The 15,096-nt window shown below is 36.9% G+C and overlaps 1 protein-coding gene across 16 annotated transcripts in view; it reads right to left on the reverse strand.

The window, feature by feature from the left end:
- Positions 1-15,096, reverse strand: part of LOC136835366 (tyrosine-protein phosphatase non-receptor type 11-like) — a 147,626-nt gene that overhangs the window by 13,146 nt on the left and 119,384 nt on the right. For 4 of the 16 annotated variants that reach the window (XR_010852114.1, XR_010852117.1, XR_010852116.1 and 1 more), the window contains one exon: positions 2,003-2,102. The exons of 10 other annotated variants lie outside the window; for them this stretch is intronic. Coding sequence is in view for 2 of the 6 variants with exons in the window: in XM_067098795.1 (XP_066954896.1) it covers positions 8,291-8,324 (34 nt within the window). In the remaining 4 variants the exon portion in view is untranslated. Of the gene's footprint in view, positions 1-2,002; positions 2,103-8,290; positions 8,325-15,096 lie in introns of all 16 variants that reach the window. 2 more of the 16 variants (XM_067098795.1, XM_067098792.1) reach the window with 1 other exon arrangement.

Here is a 15,096-nt window from a genome sequence, read left to right on the forward strand (position 1 = left end):
TTCATAAGGAACAAGCCCACCAGGGCCACTGACTTGAAAATCAAGCTTCCAAAGAATATGGTGTTCATTTGAAAGAAGTAACAGAAGGTAAAGGGAAATACAGGAAGAGGAGATCAGGTATTAGATAAACAGATAAATTAACAAATAAATAAAATTATGAATTAATAAAAATATAAAAATATGTAACACGCTTTTTATTAAATGCACTAAAAAAGTGAAAATAAATTATTTGAGATACCAGATTTTTGTTATTTTCATGTCTACAAAAATAAAAACATGGGTGCCAAACATCGGCCGAAAATGCTACAAGAAAAGAAATATATTCTTTTATTTCTTTTAGTACTACCTTCCATGTTTGGCACCCACGCTTTAATTTTTGTAGACATGATTAACTGCAAGAAAATCCTGGTGTCTCAAAAAATGTATTTTTCGCTTTTAAGTGCATTTTAATAAAAGCGTGTTTAAAATATTTTGTTATTTTTTACTTTTTAGTTTTGACAGAAAATGTAACCGATTTATGATTGTAGCTAACAAAACTGATAACCTGTCGAGCCAAAGAAGGTTTGAAAATCGCGAGTTATTAACTTATTCTACCGCGTCAAAGTTGTGAAAAATCCGAAGTTTCATACAAATCCTGAGATACTGGGAGAGGTCACTATAGGGTCACTAGAGGTCACAGCTGACCTACTGATCATGTAACGTTGTACTGTCACCGGGAGTGAGTAATCATGCAAAATTTCAAGTCCATCAGACAAAGGGAACAGGTTGAAAACTGAGTTACAAGTTTTGACCCAGACAGATGGACATATGCAGAAGTCAAGTTATATAAAAGCATGTAAAAAATACAAGAATTATATTAGGGTAGTAAAGCATTGCATCTTAGCTTGAACTTCCTAAGTTCCAACTGCACGACATTCTCAGGGAGGCTGTTCCACAGTCCGACAGTGTGAGGAATAATATTAAAAAGAGAGTGATACTAACTCTTATCTGGTTGTGTAATCCACTGTACTGCGTGTTGCTTACAAGAGGAAAAAAAAGAGGGGGGACTGCTTTCTTTTTGCAGCTTAGTTATACAGTATACAGTATTTTGTTACAAATAAGGGGAAATAAGCTAGCCAAGCCAATTGCCTTTTGCATAATGTTTTCAGTTTAAAGTGGGATGGTTCTTGTTTTTAAGCATATTGAATTTGAGCTTGTGCGGTATTGACAAGGTTACCTTTTCAGAATTTTGACCTTATCAGCAGGGCCTTATAGTAACCCAAATAACCACGAGATTACCTGTAATATCATGTGCCAGGGGTAAGGACCTGGTGCTTTAGGGTAGGCTAGGAGGTATGGCTAGGGCAAAGTGAGGACCTGGCATCCCAGGTGGGGAATCTAGAAGGGGGGGCAGAGCTCCCCTCCCCAACCTAGGCTAGGTAAGGATGTAGGCCATAGGTTATGTTACATAGGAATCTAGGTAAGGACCTTAGATCTCAGGTTAGTTTAGGTGGGGGAGGGTGATCCAAGGTAACAAGGCCCCCTGGCCAGGTGAGGATGCAACCACTTGAGGTTAGGTTCGGCTAAACCAATCTATGTATCTTATTCATTTTGTTTTTCCATACCCAAAAACCCAGCTTTCCTACTGTGGGCCCCTGAAATGTAGGATACAGTATTTGGGTGCAGTCTACTGTCTATATAGGCCAACTTCTTGGGCCTATTTGCTATCATAGGAAGATCATATAAATTCAGAGCACACATTAAAGCATAGGAAAATTACATTTTCAAGTCTAGAATGCAAAAATGGTTTGAAGTAAAATTACACCAATTTGTGTATAAAGTGTATTAAGGAGACTTTGGATCATAGCATAAAAACTAAAATTTAGAGGTGTAATATGTAAGCAAAATAATACCAAGTTCAGTTTGGATGGATTCCTGTATTTGTGATGTGATATTTAAGTAATGATAAAATTACATAAATTTATTTTAAAACTCTGATAAAACATTACAAATAGAAGCTAACCTAGCCTGTGAGAGAAAAAGCCAGCCCAACTCAGCACTGGTCCCAAGCCCAGATAATTAGAAAGGGTTGGAGTCAGGAATGGCATCTGTCCGTAAAACTCCTGTAAAAACAAACTGTGAAATACGTTGGAAGAATCTCCTTAAAAACAGTGACCCTCAACTATGGATTAAGCTGGAAAAAACATTACAAGAAGACACTGATCAAAATCTGCTACCAGTACTTGCCAATGTCTGTAACACAATGCATTTTTCTTATAGGATTATTGGTTACCATTATGTACTTTTTTCTTAGTAGACAGATAAAAGGTTTATGATGAGTACATTACACCTGTACAGTACTACTCTATGTAGTGGAAGCACGGGCCACCAACTAGCTAGGTATGTATCCCAAACAGCATCCCTAGTTGTTGTAGGTCATTTGCTGTGTCTACCAAGAAGGCAAGACAGCAGTTTTAACACCATGAATTTCTTTTACACTTGTATATTCATTACTGTTACATTTTATACTTCTTTTTGATAATGTAGTCACTGTTTGTACTCAAAGGAGTTACACTGTCATGGTCCCCCCCCCCAAGAGCTCAATAAGACAGACCAACCAATTACAAAGAAATCTCTTATAATTGGTCTTGGCCAGAATAGTGCAACTTGGCAGTGATAGAATGTATAGGACTCAGGACAGGAGGGTTCTATCTCCTGTCCTACAGCAACTGTCTTGGCTCTCTCTACGTCCCACTCGCACAGATGTAACAACAGCGAATGTCAGCCATCTCCTCCATTACACTCTGGTCTGTCCATGAGTTCACTAATCTCAAGGTTTTGCTCTGGAAATTGTGTTCATCTATGTATTTTTTTATCATCATAACACCAGTCAAGCTAAGTACTTTACTTAGTTTTAAGACCCAGTGAAAAGTTTTAGTTCCTTACAACTGTCCTTGGGGACAGTATAATTTTCAATGGGCTAGGGTAGAGATGGTATTACCCTCTCCCGCCTTTAAAGTAGCTTTTTCCAAAAATAAAGACCCCTTTTAAAAATGGGCCATGGAGAAAGATGTCTTTACTATTTGCCACCACTCTTCAGCGCCTTCGAGAAGCAATCCTCTGAACAATGGGTGAGCCCTGACCCATCAAATTTGAAAAAGATACTGTTTACAAAATTTTTTTATACTGTACTTATTTATTTTATGGGAGCTCAGGAATGAAGAATTTTAACTGGTGGCCTACCTAGATGATTGGCTAATCTGGGGAGCCACCAGAGAATAGTGCTGACAAAACCTGAGAGTGATAGCCAACAGATTCCAGTCAAAGGGTTTCTTAATAGGAACAAGTCCCACTATACGTCCAGCAGACTTTTTCTGAGGCTGGGACTTTGTTGGATTACTCTTCACAGCCAGTTGTCTCTTCCCAACAGCACTCAAACCAGAATAAGGAAGGACCTGAGAAGATTCCCTGCACAGCCCAGCTTTTCCAGATGAAAGAGGCCTCTGGCTAACAGGCTGACCTGACACCACTGTTTGTATGAGTGATGATACATACGGATACCCCTTGACAGGTTGGGGAGGTCATTGGGAGGATTGTCAGTTACGGGGGAGATGGCCATCTGTTGAGGGAGTGTCATACTAGCTTCCTGGGGCTACTGGCTATCTTTCCATCTCAGAATAATTGAAACCTCCAAAAGGGACACATTTTGTTGGTCCTAGACAATAAGAATCCAATGGCTTATATCAAGAGGTTAGGCTCATGCTGAGCTCCCCTCACGTCAGTAATTGCTAACATGCTTCCATATCCAGAAGTGGACCAGTCTGACACATGTGAGAACCATCAACTTCCAGTGTATGTGTCTCTGAGCGTGGACATTTAGGCAATAGCTTAAACAATCTACTAATTTTCAACGGAACCTCTTGCTTGGTGGCCCTGAATTAGCCAAACAGTCACTGGTTCCTTTTTTTCTTCAACAACAGGTGAGAGAACAGATTCCATTGCCATCTGTTGTTCTATCCCAGACAGAAGGGGAAGGTGTCTACACATCCTCCTGTCTGAGCTGTGACCTTCACATGGATTTTTAAATTTATTATGCCATGAAGACTATTTGCCTAACATGGCTAAGTACAAAGTGCAAAAACTACACACTTCATCTATTCAACATACCAGGCCATATGAAAACTGTAGTTAGATTACCTCCACATGGCGAGTCCAGTTGAAATCTGTTGAAACAGTTTTACATTTTATTATCTTTTGAGGTCAAGCCCCTTGCTATTTCAGCAATTATGGCACACAAGGCAGCATTGGTGGAACCATTGCCTTATGGTGGTCTCTGAATAAGGTTCTTAGACTCCTGTCATCCCATCAATTCGTGGGCCCATTACAACTACAACTCATATGCTCCAGAAGGCAGTCTTTGTGACTGCTTTGGCATCAGGAGCTCGGATCAGCATACTGGGCTCTTAGAAAAGAACATTTCACCACTCATACTCCTAGTTGTCATTTACTGTTGTTTCCTGACCTATCATTCCTGGCCAAGAATGAAGAACTTTTTGAAGGGAAAATCCCCTTTTCTGAAAAGGGCACTCAGTGTTTCATATAAAATATTATGCCTGGTTCAAGCAATTGAGGTCTACCTTGATGTCACGGCAAGCATCCCAGATGGTCCTATTTTTCCTACACCCTAGCACAAACAAACCACTCTCTACATGGGGTGAGAATGATTTCACTGGCCCTCATTAATATACTGTGAACACTGCTATATTTTTGGTAGTTATTTGGAGATTTTGTGTCTATCACAGTTGTACAAAAATTGTAACAAATTAATATCTGAAATAAAATTCAGTAAACAAGGTAAAAAAAAAAAAAAACTGGAATAATGGCAAGAAGTTAGCAAGTTGCTAACTATAAGTAATCAGAGAAAGAACAGAGTAGCGCTGCAGCATATCTAGCTGCTTTATACAGTACTGAGTTTTCTGGCCAACTTGCACAGCAAGTTGCTATATAGCAAATTCCACTATATTTTTGGTTGCTATAGGGAAGTTTTGGTTTATATCAAAATTGTGCAAAAACTGTAACAAATCAGAAATAAGCAAGAACACATAAATACACTCTACACAGAGTACGGCAAGACAAAAGTCAATAAACAAGAAAAAAAAATAAAAACTATAATACTGAGAGCAAGCTAGCAAGACAATAACTGTAAGTGATCACTTTTTATTCACTCACTTTTAATAAAAATAAAGAGAAAATGGAATCAAGTTATTATGAAAGAAAAGAACAGATAGAAAGAATTATAATGAATAAAAATTAATCAGAAATATCTTAAAAGCAATCTAGGATAATCTTTCACTGATGTTTATAGTTCTGAAATAGTGATATGGATGGTTGTTACATTATTGGTCAATCAAAGGTGTGCGCATAAATAGTTGCTCCAAGCTATTTTGCTTGTCTACAAAACATCAGACTGTGAAAGAGGGCTCTATATGACTGATGGATTTGATATGCTCAAATATGAGTTTCTGGAATTTGTACTATATCAAATATAATATGGATTTCCAATTTGTCTGAGTTTACATAACTGTAAAGTAAACTGTGATATATAATTGTCATACTTTCACATACTGTGCTTTTATCATGGTCTTTGTTCCTTTTCAAGAAATTTACTTCTAAACCTTTTGGCTATCATTACTACTTGAGATATGAATTTATGCCTAAAAAATAACAAAAAGGACCATTAAGTACAATTTGCAACTTTTGTATCTAACAGATCATCAAAACTATGGTATGCACAATGTGGATAATCATTATAATAATTCAATAGTATTTTAGTAAAAAAAACATACTTTTCAGATAAATAAAGAGTAAACCTCCAACAGTCACATCTACACATCTATATTTTTACTCACAAAAAACTAACATGCTTAACAAATACATGACTAAGCATACAAACATCCATGCAAATAAAAAATAATTATCACTTTAAAAGTTCATTCATCCATGAAAATCTGCAACAATTCTAGCATTTAATTATTAGTTCAAAGTACATGTATATCTTGTAATGTAAGAAAGTGCATTAACAATTTTACTGTACATAACATAGTTATACTCATTTCAAGAGTTTCAGTATTTCATAGGACACAAACCAGTTTTAAATATGCTTTTTTAAACCACTACTACAGCATTTGGGAGGGGAATAATTAAGAAAGAATATATGATACCAAAGTCCATTGGAGGTGAATTTGCCATCATTAAACAGTGTTTGCTATCAACTTCTCTTTAAGGATATTAAATATTGTCCAGCATCTTTGAGCTCAAAGATGCTGGACATAAGACGCATTGGCACCAGCAGAATTCTAGTATTGCTCCTGCCTCCAAAGCTATATCCCATTACATACTCCAAATCCTCTCTGTCTATTCCAAAACTTCCCATTTAAGTCTTACTAGTGAAAACAAAGCTGAAATTTTATTTTAGAATGCAATTGTCTACAACAGATACAAAGTATAAAAAAATCATAAATAATGAAAAAGACAATGTTAATGAACCAGTAAGATATCAAATTGGAGAATTACTCTTAGAAGAAAAATAAAGCAGAACATAAATGAAAGCCAGCCAGTGAGGCATGGTGGAAGTTCACCAATGAGTCGGCCTCACTCTTAATTAACACAGGTCACATACAGTCCTGATTACTGAATTATCTAGTAAAGATATCCTCCCAATAGGGTTAGATAGGTTGATTAAAAATGTAACCATCAACCACTAGGAAGCACGGTAAATTTCCTAGACTGACTTTAGGAAAAAATAGCGTCTTCGACACCAATAAATAAGACAACTAATGTTTGTTTTTGCATTCTCATAAGGAATGAATATTCTTAGGTTAAATGAGATAGTATCTCTCTCTCTCTCTCTCTCTCTCTCTCTCTCTCTCTCTCTCTCAATTACACTGACAGCTGTGATACTCTGCTTAATTTTCCCTCTTTCTCTCTATCATGGTTACTGACTAGGAGGTGAATTGTCTCTCTCTCTCTCTCTCTCTCTCTCTCTCAATTACACTGACAGCTGTGATACTCTGCTTAATTTTCCCTCTTTCTCTCTATCATGGTTACTGACTAGGAGGTGAATTGTGACAATTACTGAAAAGGGAACAATAATACTTATACAATACTATTCATCCAAGACAGCTTTCAAGATCTCTTCTTAACACTATATACTTTACTAATCTGATAATTAAAAGCAGAATTTCCCTTTTTTTTAATGGTTTGGCTATAAGGAATGAAAACACATTGTAATCCTACAGAAAGAAAGAGAATAACCTTCCACACTTGCACTCTCAACCTGTCTAGGTTGATCTCAGTTCTCTGGCTGAGTGAGCTAACTGCTGGGTTGGAGGAGTAAATTTCATAAATGCATGTTACTTCATTGTGACCAATAATGAGAAAAATCATGTACAGTAACTGTTCTTTCATGATCAAGCAACAATAAAAATATAAAAGTATCGTGCATGTCACTAGCTCTTTATGTATTTTAACCAGATCACTGCACCCAATTGATTCCTTAAAGAAGAGATGAGAATACAAGCTGAGAAAAGTTTAAAAGTTGAAGTCTCTTTGGTAGAGAACAAAGGAATGAAGAACTCAACGACAGACTTGAGGCTGATGGGATGCTGTAAAGTATCTTGAGAACTAGTATACTCTATAGTGTGCCTTGAAATACAAAAGTCTTGGGCCAGACTCCAACTAGATTATCATACTCGATCACCAATCCACACCACTCTTTCACAATGTAAATATTTTAAGGTACTTGTTCCAATATATTTTATTTTTGGTCAGCTATACTGTACTGTCAGAAATTACAATACATTAATCTGTGGCCATATTACAGAAGAATATAAACAGATCATGCAAATCAACTCTATTCAATAAAATTACACCTATTCCCATTCATGCAAAAGTAAAAGCTACAAACAAGACATGTTACGATTTAGAAAATGTTATGGCATCTTGAGCATCATAGTGCATAAAAATTCAAATATTAAAAAAGACAAAACCCACTTTTACTAGGTTTTGAGAAAGTTTCTCTACAATTATTTTCATGCCATATAAAGCATCTAAGTTCTGTTATGAAGGAAACAGCATAACCAGTGACCAATATTTAACATTCACAGTTACAACAAATTTCAGTTAAACTCCATATAATGAATCACTGTTCCACAAAAGATCAGGCAAGTGCAAATATGAAAACTGCACTGAGTACAGTGGAAAACAAGTGCACTAAACTATTAAACAGAATTTGTTAAAATGCACTTCCAACCTTAGATTTTGGGGTGATAGAGTGTCTCCGACGGCTAGTAGGTTTTACCAAGGACACAATAATTATTAAAAAGGCCAAACACCTTAAACCTTCAGAATGATAATTTTTCATATACCTAAATGATATCCAGTTTTTCTTATTTATTTAAAAATGCACAGGAAATTATTACTGCATAACTTTTAACCAATCTTTCAAAATTTAGCATGCATAAATACTATATCAAAGAATGCAACTTTGATATTAAACAGTCCTATGCAGAAAAAACCCAGTTTTCAAAGTGGTTGGTTATAATACACTAGTGTATATTTTAAAACTAATGACCTCAAAAATCACTTTATTACTTGCAAATTCTACACATCAACATTTTACACCTTTAATTTAGGTTTTTGTAACATCACTAACCTGTCATTTATTTACACAAATAAACTGGTAGCACACATTCCAAATGACATTCCACTAAACGAAAAATTCATATGAACTGATCTTACTTTGAACCTAACATGCCTTTTTTTTTTTTTAATAGCCATAAGGAAGTCTATAATTATAATCAAGAGAAAGAATGTTCATTACCTCCCAGTATATAATATCTATGCTCTATACCACTTTAAATAAATTTAAAAAATAAAAAAAGTACAACAGAAAATAAACAAAAGCAATGCAATTATATTCATGTTCACACCTTCCATTATGATTTCCTTACTAAAACAACACTGTGTTGTCCAAACGGTAATCTGTGTGACTACCGATTGTGTTTTACGTCTAAGTCATGTTTGACATGGGTAGCAATCTAAGGCTTAAACAAATTAAATTAAAAGCCAACCATACAAGATTAAAAGTTATATAGTTGATAAAAAAATAAAATATTTAATCACATTCTAAATTTGTCCAAAACTCTAATTCCTCTGAACAAATAATACACAACACCAGTAACATCATACTGTAAATTCACGGCAGAATTCCAAATTTTAAATATAAATTCACCGATAGGAACTGTCTAGACTGTGTATTTGAACTTTCCATCTTTTAAATATATGTAAAAAAATTTTTTTTTTTTCACTTCAACAAATCTTTTTAAGACAAATTCTTTTTCAAACAACTTTTTTTGAGTTACACATATTTAATGTGCACAATAAATCTGTATTTAAACAAGACACTATACTGTATTTCCATTTCAATTTAGAAAGCTAGTTTCAGAAATTACTTTTGCTAAACTTTAAAATTTCACTGACCTCTACATCACTCCTGCTTTATAAAGTGACATTTTTTCACACTGATGTATAAGAACTATTGCCTTAGACAGCCTTTACATTACAGTAAAAATGAGTGAGGGTACCTCTAAGCACAATTTCCAAAAAAGATACTCTTACTACTCTAGCTGGTAAAAGATCCCATACAAAAGGGATATGATCCAATGCAATCTCACTTTTTTACTAAATACTTTTATGGCCTACATGTAGTTCTTGCCAAATTTTTACTGTTTTTCATAAATTTTTGTGCCCGTCATTCATTCCTCTTCTATGACTGTCATTGCAAGAATTGCCCAAAATGCAAATCTGAATGACTGCAGATTTATAAATATTTTCTGTCATTGTTTCTAAGTTTATATATCTCAATCCTGTGTAACTTTCAACTTAACCTTTTATGTAAAACCCACTTGAAAGTTCTTGGAAAGTACAGTAGGAGTCTAGAAATATAAGATCTGTGCTGCCCTTCCATCTCCTCTCTTGTTTTGCCTAAATCTTAACTTGTATAACACCACTCATGTTTTCTATTCAGAAGAAGATTAAATTCTGCTGACTGTTCAGAACCACTCCAAATCAAGCTATGACAGATTCAGTTACTCATAAATGAGTAATTATCAGAGCAGCTAGACAGGCTATCGATTTCCAAGCAAAATATAAGGAAATATGCTAATGATCCAATACTCATGTTATCTGCAACTAGTGAATAAGAGACAGCAGTTGCAGGTATATGATCAGACAGTATTTTATTGGTCTACATGGAAGATTAACTAATGAATTAATCCCTTTCAAAATATGGTTAGAGCATGCTAGCCTATTATGTTTGAATACTTACTTAAACTAGTTCAAGGTAAAGTACTAAAACCTGCACTTAAACACTGAAATTATATCTTTCCGCCAGATTCCTTAATTAAAACCAGTTGCTTTTCAGTGAATACCAATTATGAATGGTTCATTCACAAGTTTAAAAGCTTTGTCTATCATTTCTTTAAACACACTATCTAGGAAAACAAACTTATCTTTTCAGTTTCTATCACAACAGACCACTTTTGCTTGTAAGACTCTTCTTCAGACGCCCAAGCCTCCAGCAATGATAAGAGACTCAGATCATCTGCTCCACTCTCCTTTAATAGTTCCCCAACTTCATGACCTATGATCCAGGACTCACTTCTCTTCCAATATTGTTTCTTATTGTACATTTTAGTACTATGTTGCCATCTGAGCTACTGACCATGACATTTGTTATGCCCCAAACAACAGCCTGTTTCTCCAGTAACCATGAATTGTTTTGTGAAATGACAAAATTTTGAAAGTAATTTGTTTTTTCCTAACATGCAAACCTAAGGTTTTTACATAGGAGATTTACCGTCAGCGCAAGCTGGAGCCAGCAGTTTAACTTAAAACACGGTGGATATTGGTAGTTGGCTACCAATATCCACTCCATCTAGTTGGTACGTATTCACTTTACTTTTGGCCCAGGAAGCAGAATGAGGGATGGATAGAGGTGGCCCATTTATGTAAAGACCTCAGGTTTGTATGTTAGAAAAATACAAATTACTTTAAAAATTTTTGTTCGTTCCTACAAGTATACAACCCCTTGGTCTTTACACAGGGGAGACTTACTCCTTGGTGGGAGGATTTTGAGTTTGAGCCAATCTCTGAACTGACTGGTAATTTGCCGCACCTGGGGCCTCTTTCCTGGTCATTAAGATCAAAGGAAGGAGACCTTTGCCCCTGATCTGTTGAGCATGTGTGATGTTCAACTGCCAGACTTCTGGGCCTTTGAATAAATGGAAGGTAACGTCATTGCTTCGAAGATAGGCTTGGATGAACCCATATTGTTGGGGGCACTAAAGCTGAAGATAACCAACGTGTCTGTTCACTGTCAGTCCCTCTCTCCTCTTGCTAGAGAGAGGGTAGGAGTTGCATTATTAATCCAAAAAGAGCTAGATTATAGACAGGATACTCAGTCATCTCGAACACCTGCATGCACGCCTCCAGCATGTGACAGTTTGCTAACCATCCTTTAGAAGGGTATAAAAGAGAAGGTAGGAGGCCAGTTTCACACGCACCCCCTCTTTTGCAGCTGTATACCTTAGGCGAGAAGCTACCTGTCCTCAAGAGTTGGGTGATCTACATGACTGCTGAGCAGCCACCACAGAACCCATGGAAAAAGAGTCCGAGGATCTATGGGCAACACCCCAAAGGTAAAAAGGAGGCAAATGTGGTCTGTTGTGACCACATTTCCACCCTTAATACCTGTCTGACAGGTTCTTCCTGAGTGCTAGGGGCAGACCAATGCCCCTGACCTTATGAAATCTCGCCTGGAACGTATTGTTGTCTACCATGTCAGCTGTGGAGTACGTCCATTTGATCATACATAAAGTCAAAAGAAATGGAGCTCCCTAACACCACTTTTCGGCCGAGTTGGAACCAAAAACAAGTTGTCAGCACTTAGTTTGGAGGTGAAGTCCTAAGTGATAACGCAAAAGGCCTTCGGGCACTTGGTAGCATTTATTTATTCTAGGCCCTAAAATTTTACTCATGGTACTCTGATTCCTTTAATATCCAATAACAAAAGAACCAAATGGAGGAAAATCTGAGTATTTCTGAACCTAAAGACCCTCTCCCTAACATCTGCACTTATTCAGATAGTGGCTGTCCCTTGATTATTTTCTTCTAATTAATCCACTGGTGTACCACACATTTGGCTGCCTGTTCTACTAGCTGTTCTATGGGTGATTCTGGTGAGTCACTGAGAAAATGACTCCAACACCAGTATGGTTCATCTATGAAGCCTCCATGGAAATAAGTCTTCACAGTTACTTCTCTAGAGTTAAGAGAAATTTCACACTCCAAATTATTAGCTGACATCATACTGGAATAATGACCCTTAGAACCAGTCTCCTCTTGGGCTGTACAGTTGGGCTGGTCTTCTAGCTGCATAATGATTATTTTTATTTGAAGAAGCAGTCTTCTGATTTTGGCACCTTTGATTTGGCCTTTCCACAGGTCCAGAAGTATTTGCTAATTGGTCTCTTTTCCTAAAAATTCATCTCCAAAGAACTTGGATGTTTGGCTCATGACTGAAAACAAAACCATCTTCTCATGTCAACTGCAACTTGGTCCTCAAAGCCTGGAGGATAGAAACAATGCTATATTCCTGGGCAACTTCAATGTCTACAACTATCTTCATTAGGCCTTATCAAGCAGATGCTGGAGAGTTTCTACACCTCAGACAACATAAGAATGATTCTGATAGCCCTCCTTTGGAGAGAAAAAAAAAAAAAAAAAAAAAAAAAAAACTGGTTTGCAGATTTACAATTCAAGGTGGCAAACAGCCCCAGTCCTAATCTGGAAGAAAATCTTCAAGCAACCATACATCCCCTGGTTCCACAGCAGCCTGGATACTTTTTGACATCATGACTGGAGGCCATCCATCATGCCTCAGATAGAAAGACTTTTGGAGGAAGCAGCTGTAGCCATTACCAGGTCTTCCCGGACTTCAACTAAGAACCTCTACCATGACAGGTAGAAGTAATTCTGTAATTGCTGTGAAAGGGACACTGATTTAGTCACTTCCTCTATATCCTTTATCTGTGGATTGCTTGCAACAGCTTAGGCTGTTCTGGTTTAAAACATAATCTGCACATGGATTTTATCAGCAAGGAATATCAGGGTTACTTGTCACTTCACAGTTTCTAGTGTCTTAAATTAAAGAAAATCATGCTTACTTCCTAGAAAACTGATGATAACGGGGGGACACATCTCTTAAGAATAATGGTAAGAGGAAAATGTAGCTATTTTTCATGATGAATTGCACACTCCACAGAATAACTGTTAACTACTTACCCGTCTTACGCTAACAGAAAGTTGTTTGTCTCTGTCACCATGGAATATAGACCCACCCTCCCACACTTCTTTTGTCTGGGCAGAGTTCATTAGTTCAAATCAAGCCTGTTATCATATTCAACACCTCAGCACACTTACAGGCCACCTTAAGACAAAGGCCCATGCTGACACAAAGCCAGCCTCATCTAAACCAACTACCTTTTAAATTTCTGAACTTTGTAAGTTCAAAATGAGTTTCTCAAGAGGAGATACTGAAACTCACTCATGCAGCACTTCCAGAAAGAGATTCCTTGTTGATCATTGCAACTGGCCAACTAGAATCTTTCCCATTCATCCTGAGGAGTATTCTGAAGTCACCACACAAGCCAAATAAAGAAGCTTCTTTACTGGACCCCACAATGAAAACTTTTTCGACAGGCATCTGTATCTTCAAAACAGTTGTTTCTTGAGGACTTTTAGACTATGCCTATAAGAAACTAGAGAAAGACTACATTCTTCTGTCTAACAAGCATTAGGGACACACACACACACACATGGGTGGGTGCTACCAAAAATGTTGGATATTTTTGCCAGCACCCCAGCAACAATATCTACTTCTCCAGGAAACAGCATTTTTTGCCAGCAACTCCAGTCATGACGTCTACCTCATCAGGAAGCATCAAATTATATTATAGAATGGCATATCATAGCTACTTTAAGGATGAGGTCAAGACCATGAAAAGGGTAATTGCCAACGGTGCCACACCTACAAATCATAAAGAGAATGTCTCCTTACGAGCCTATTGCTGCCTGGACCTGATCAGCACCGTTATAATGCAGAATAGAACTCCCCCCCCTCCCCAATGGAGAGATGTGGGAGTTGACCATTGTGGTATCTAAATTTAAGTGAACCAAAGGGACATGCTGAGCCCTCAGCAGCTGCTATATAGGTTGCACCACTACCACTCCACAATGATGATTGTAAGCTCACTGCAACCAAGAGGCAATAATTCGAAAAAAGTAGAGCCCATGACTGGAAACGAACATTAGAAGAATTATTGAAAGGCACAGAGGTCATGCTAGAGAAGCCCAGTTCCACAGTTTGCAAATAGCAGAGGCTGTAAGTATAAATCAACAAAAGCCTGCATTAAACATACAAGGAACAAGGATTTCATCCTCCCTTCTTCATGGAAACCACAAGGCACCTGTGAGAATCTGAAGGAAAAAATGAGCCACAGATCAAAACTATCAGCTAGAAATGGAAATAATGCCCTCTGTGGAATGCTGTGGCACAGAGCATGTCCTACTAAGCACCAAAAATGCCCTTGCTGCCACCGAGGCTATGAGCAAGAGACTAAGACCTGCCAACCAATAGAGATTCATCACTAGGGATGTCATATTCTACAATAAACTCTGCATGCTGTCATAGAGACTCCTGATGTCAATTCGTATTCTAGTCCTGAAAATGTCGCTGATAGGTGGGGAAAAGGTCTGTCGACTACAAGAAGTAAATGGAAGTAAACATTAATAATTTTTCTTTATTTCTGAGAAGCTTACCTGAAGAGAAAAAGAAGTTTACTGTATATAAAAAGATAGTCTCTGCAAATAATGTAATGTAATTGATTTATATATATAAATATATATATATATATATATATATATATATTATATATACAGGCAGTCCCGGTTATCAGTGATCCGGTTTTATGGGGCTTGTCTACTGATGAAAAATGG

The sequence above is a fragment of the Macrobrachium rosenbergii genome, chromosome 55 (genome assembly GCF_040412425.1).
Source record: "Macrobrachium rosenbergii isolate ZJJX-2024 chromosome 55, ASM4041242v1, whole genome shotgun sequence".
In the NCBI taxonomy this organism is placed as follows: Eukaryota; Metazoa; Arthropoda; class Malacostraca; order Decapoda; family Palaemonidae; genus Macrobrachium; species Macrobrachium rosenbergii.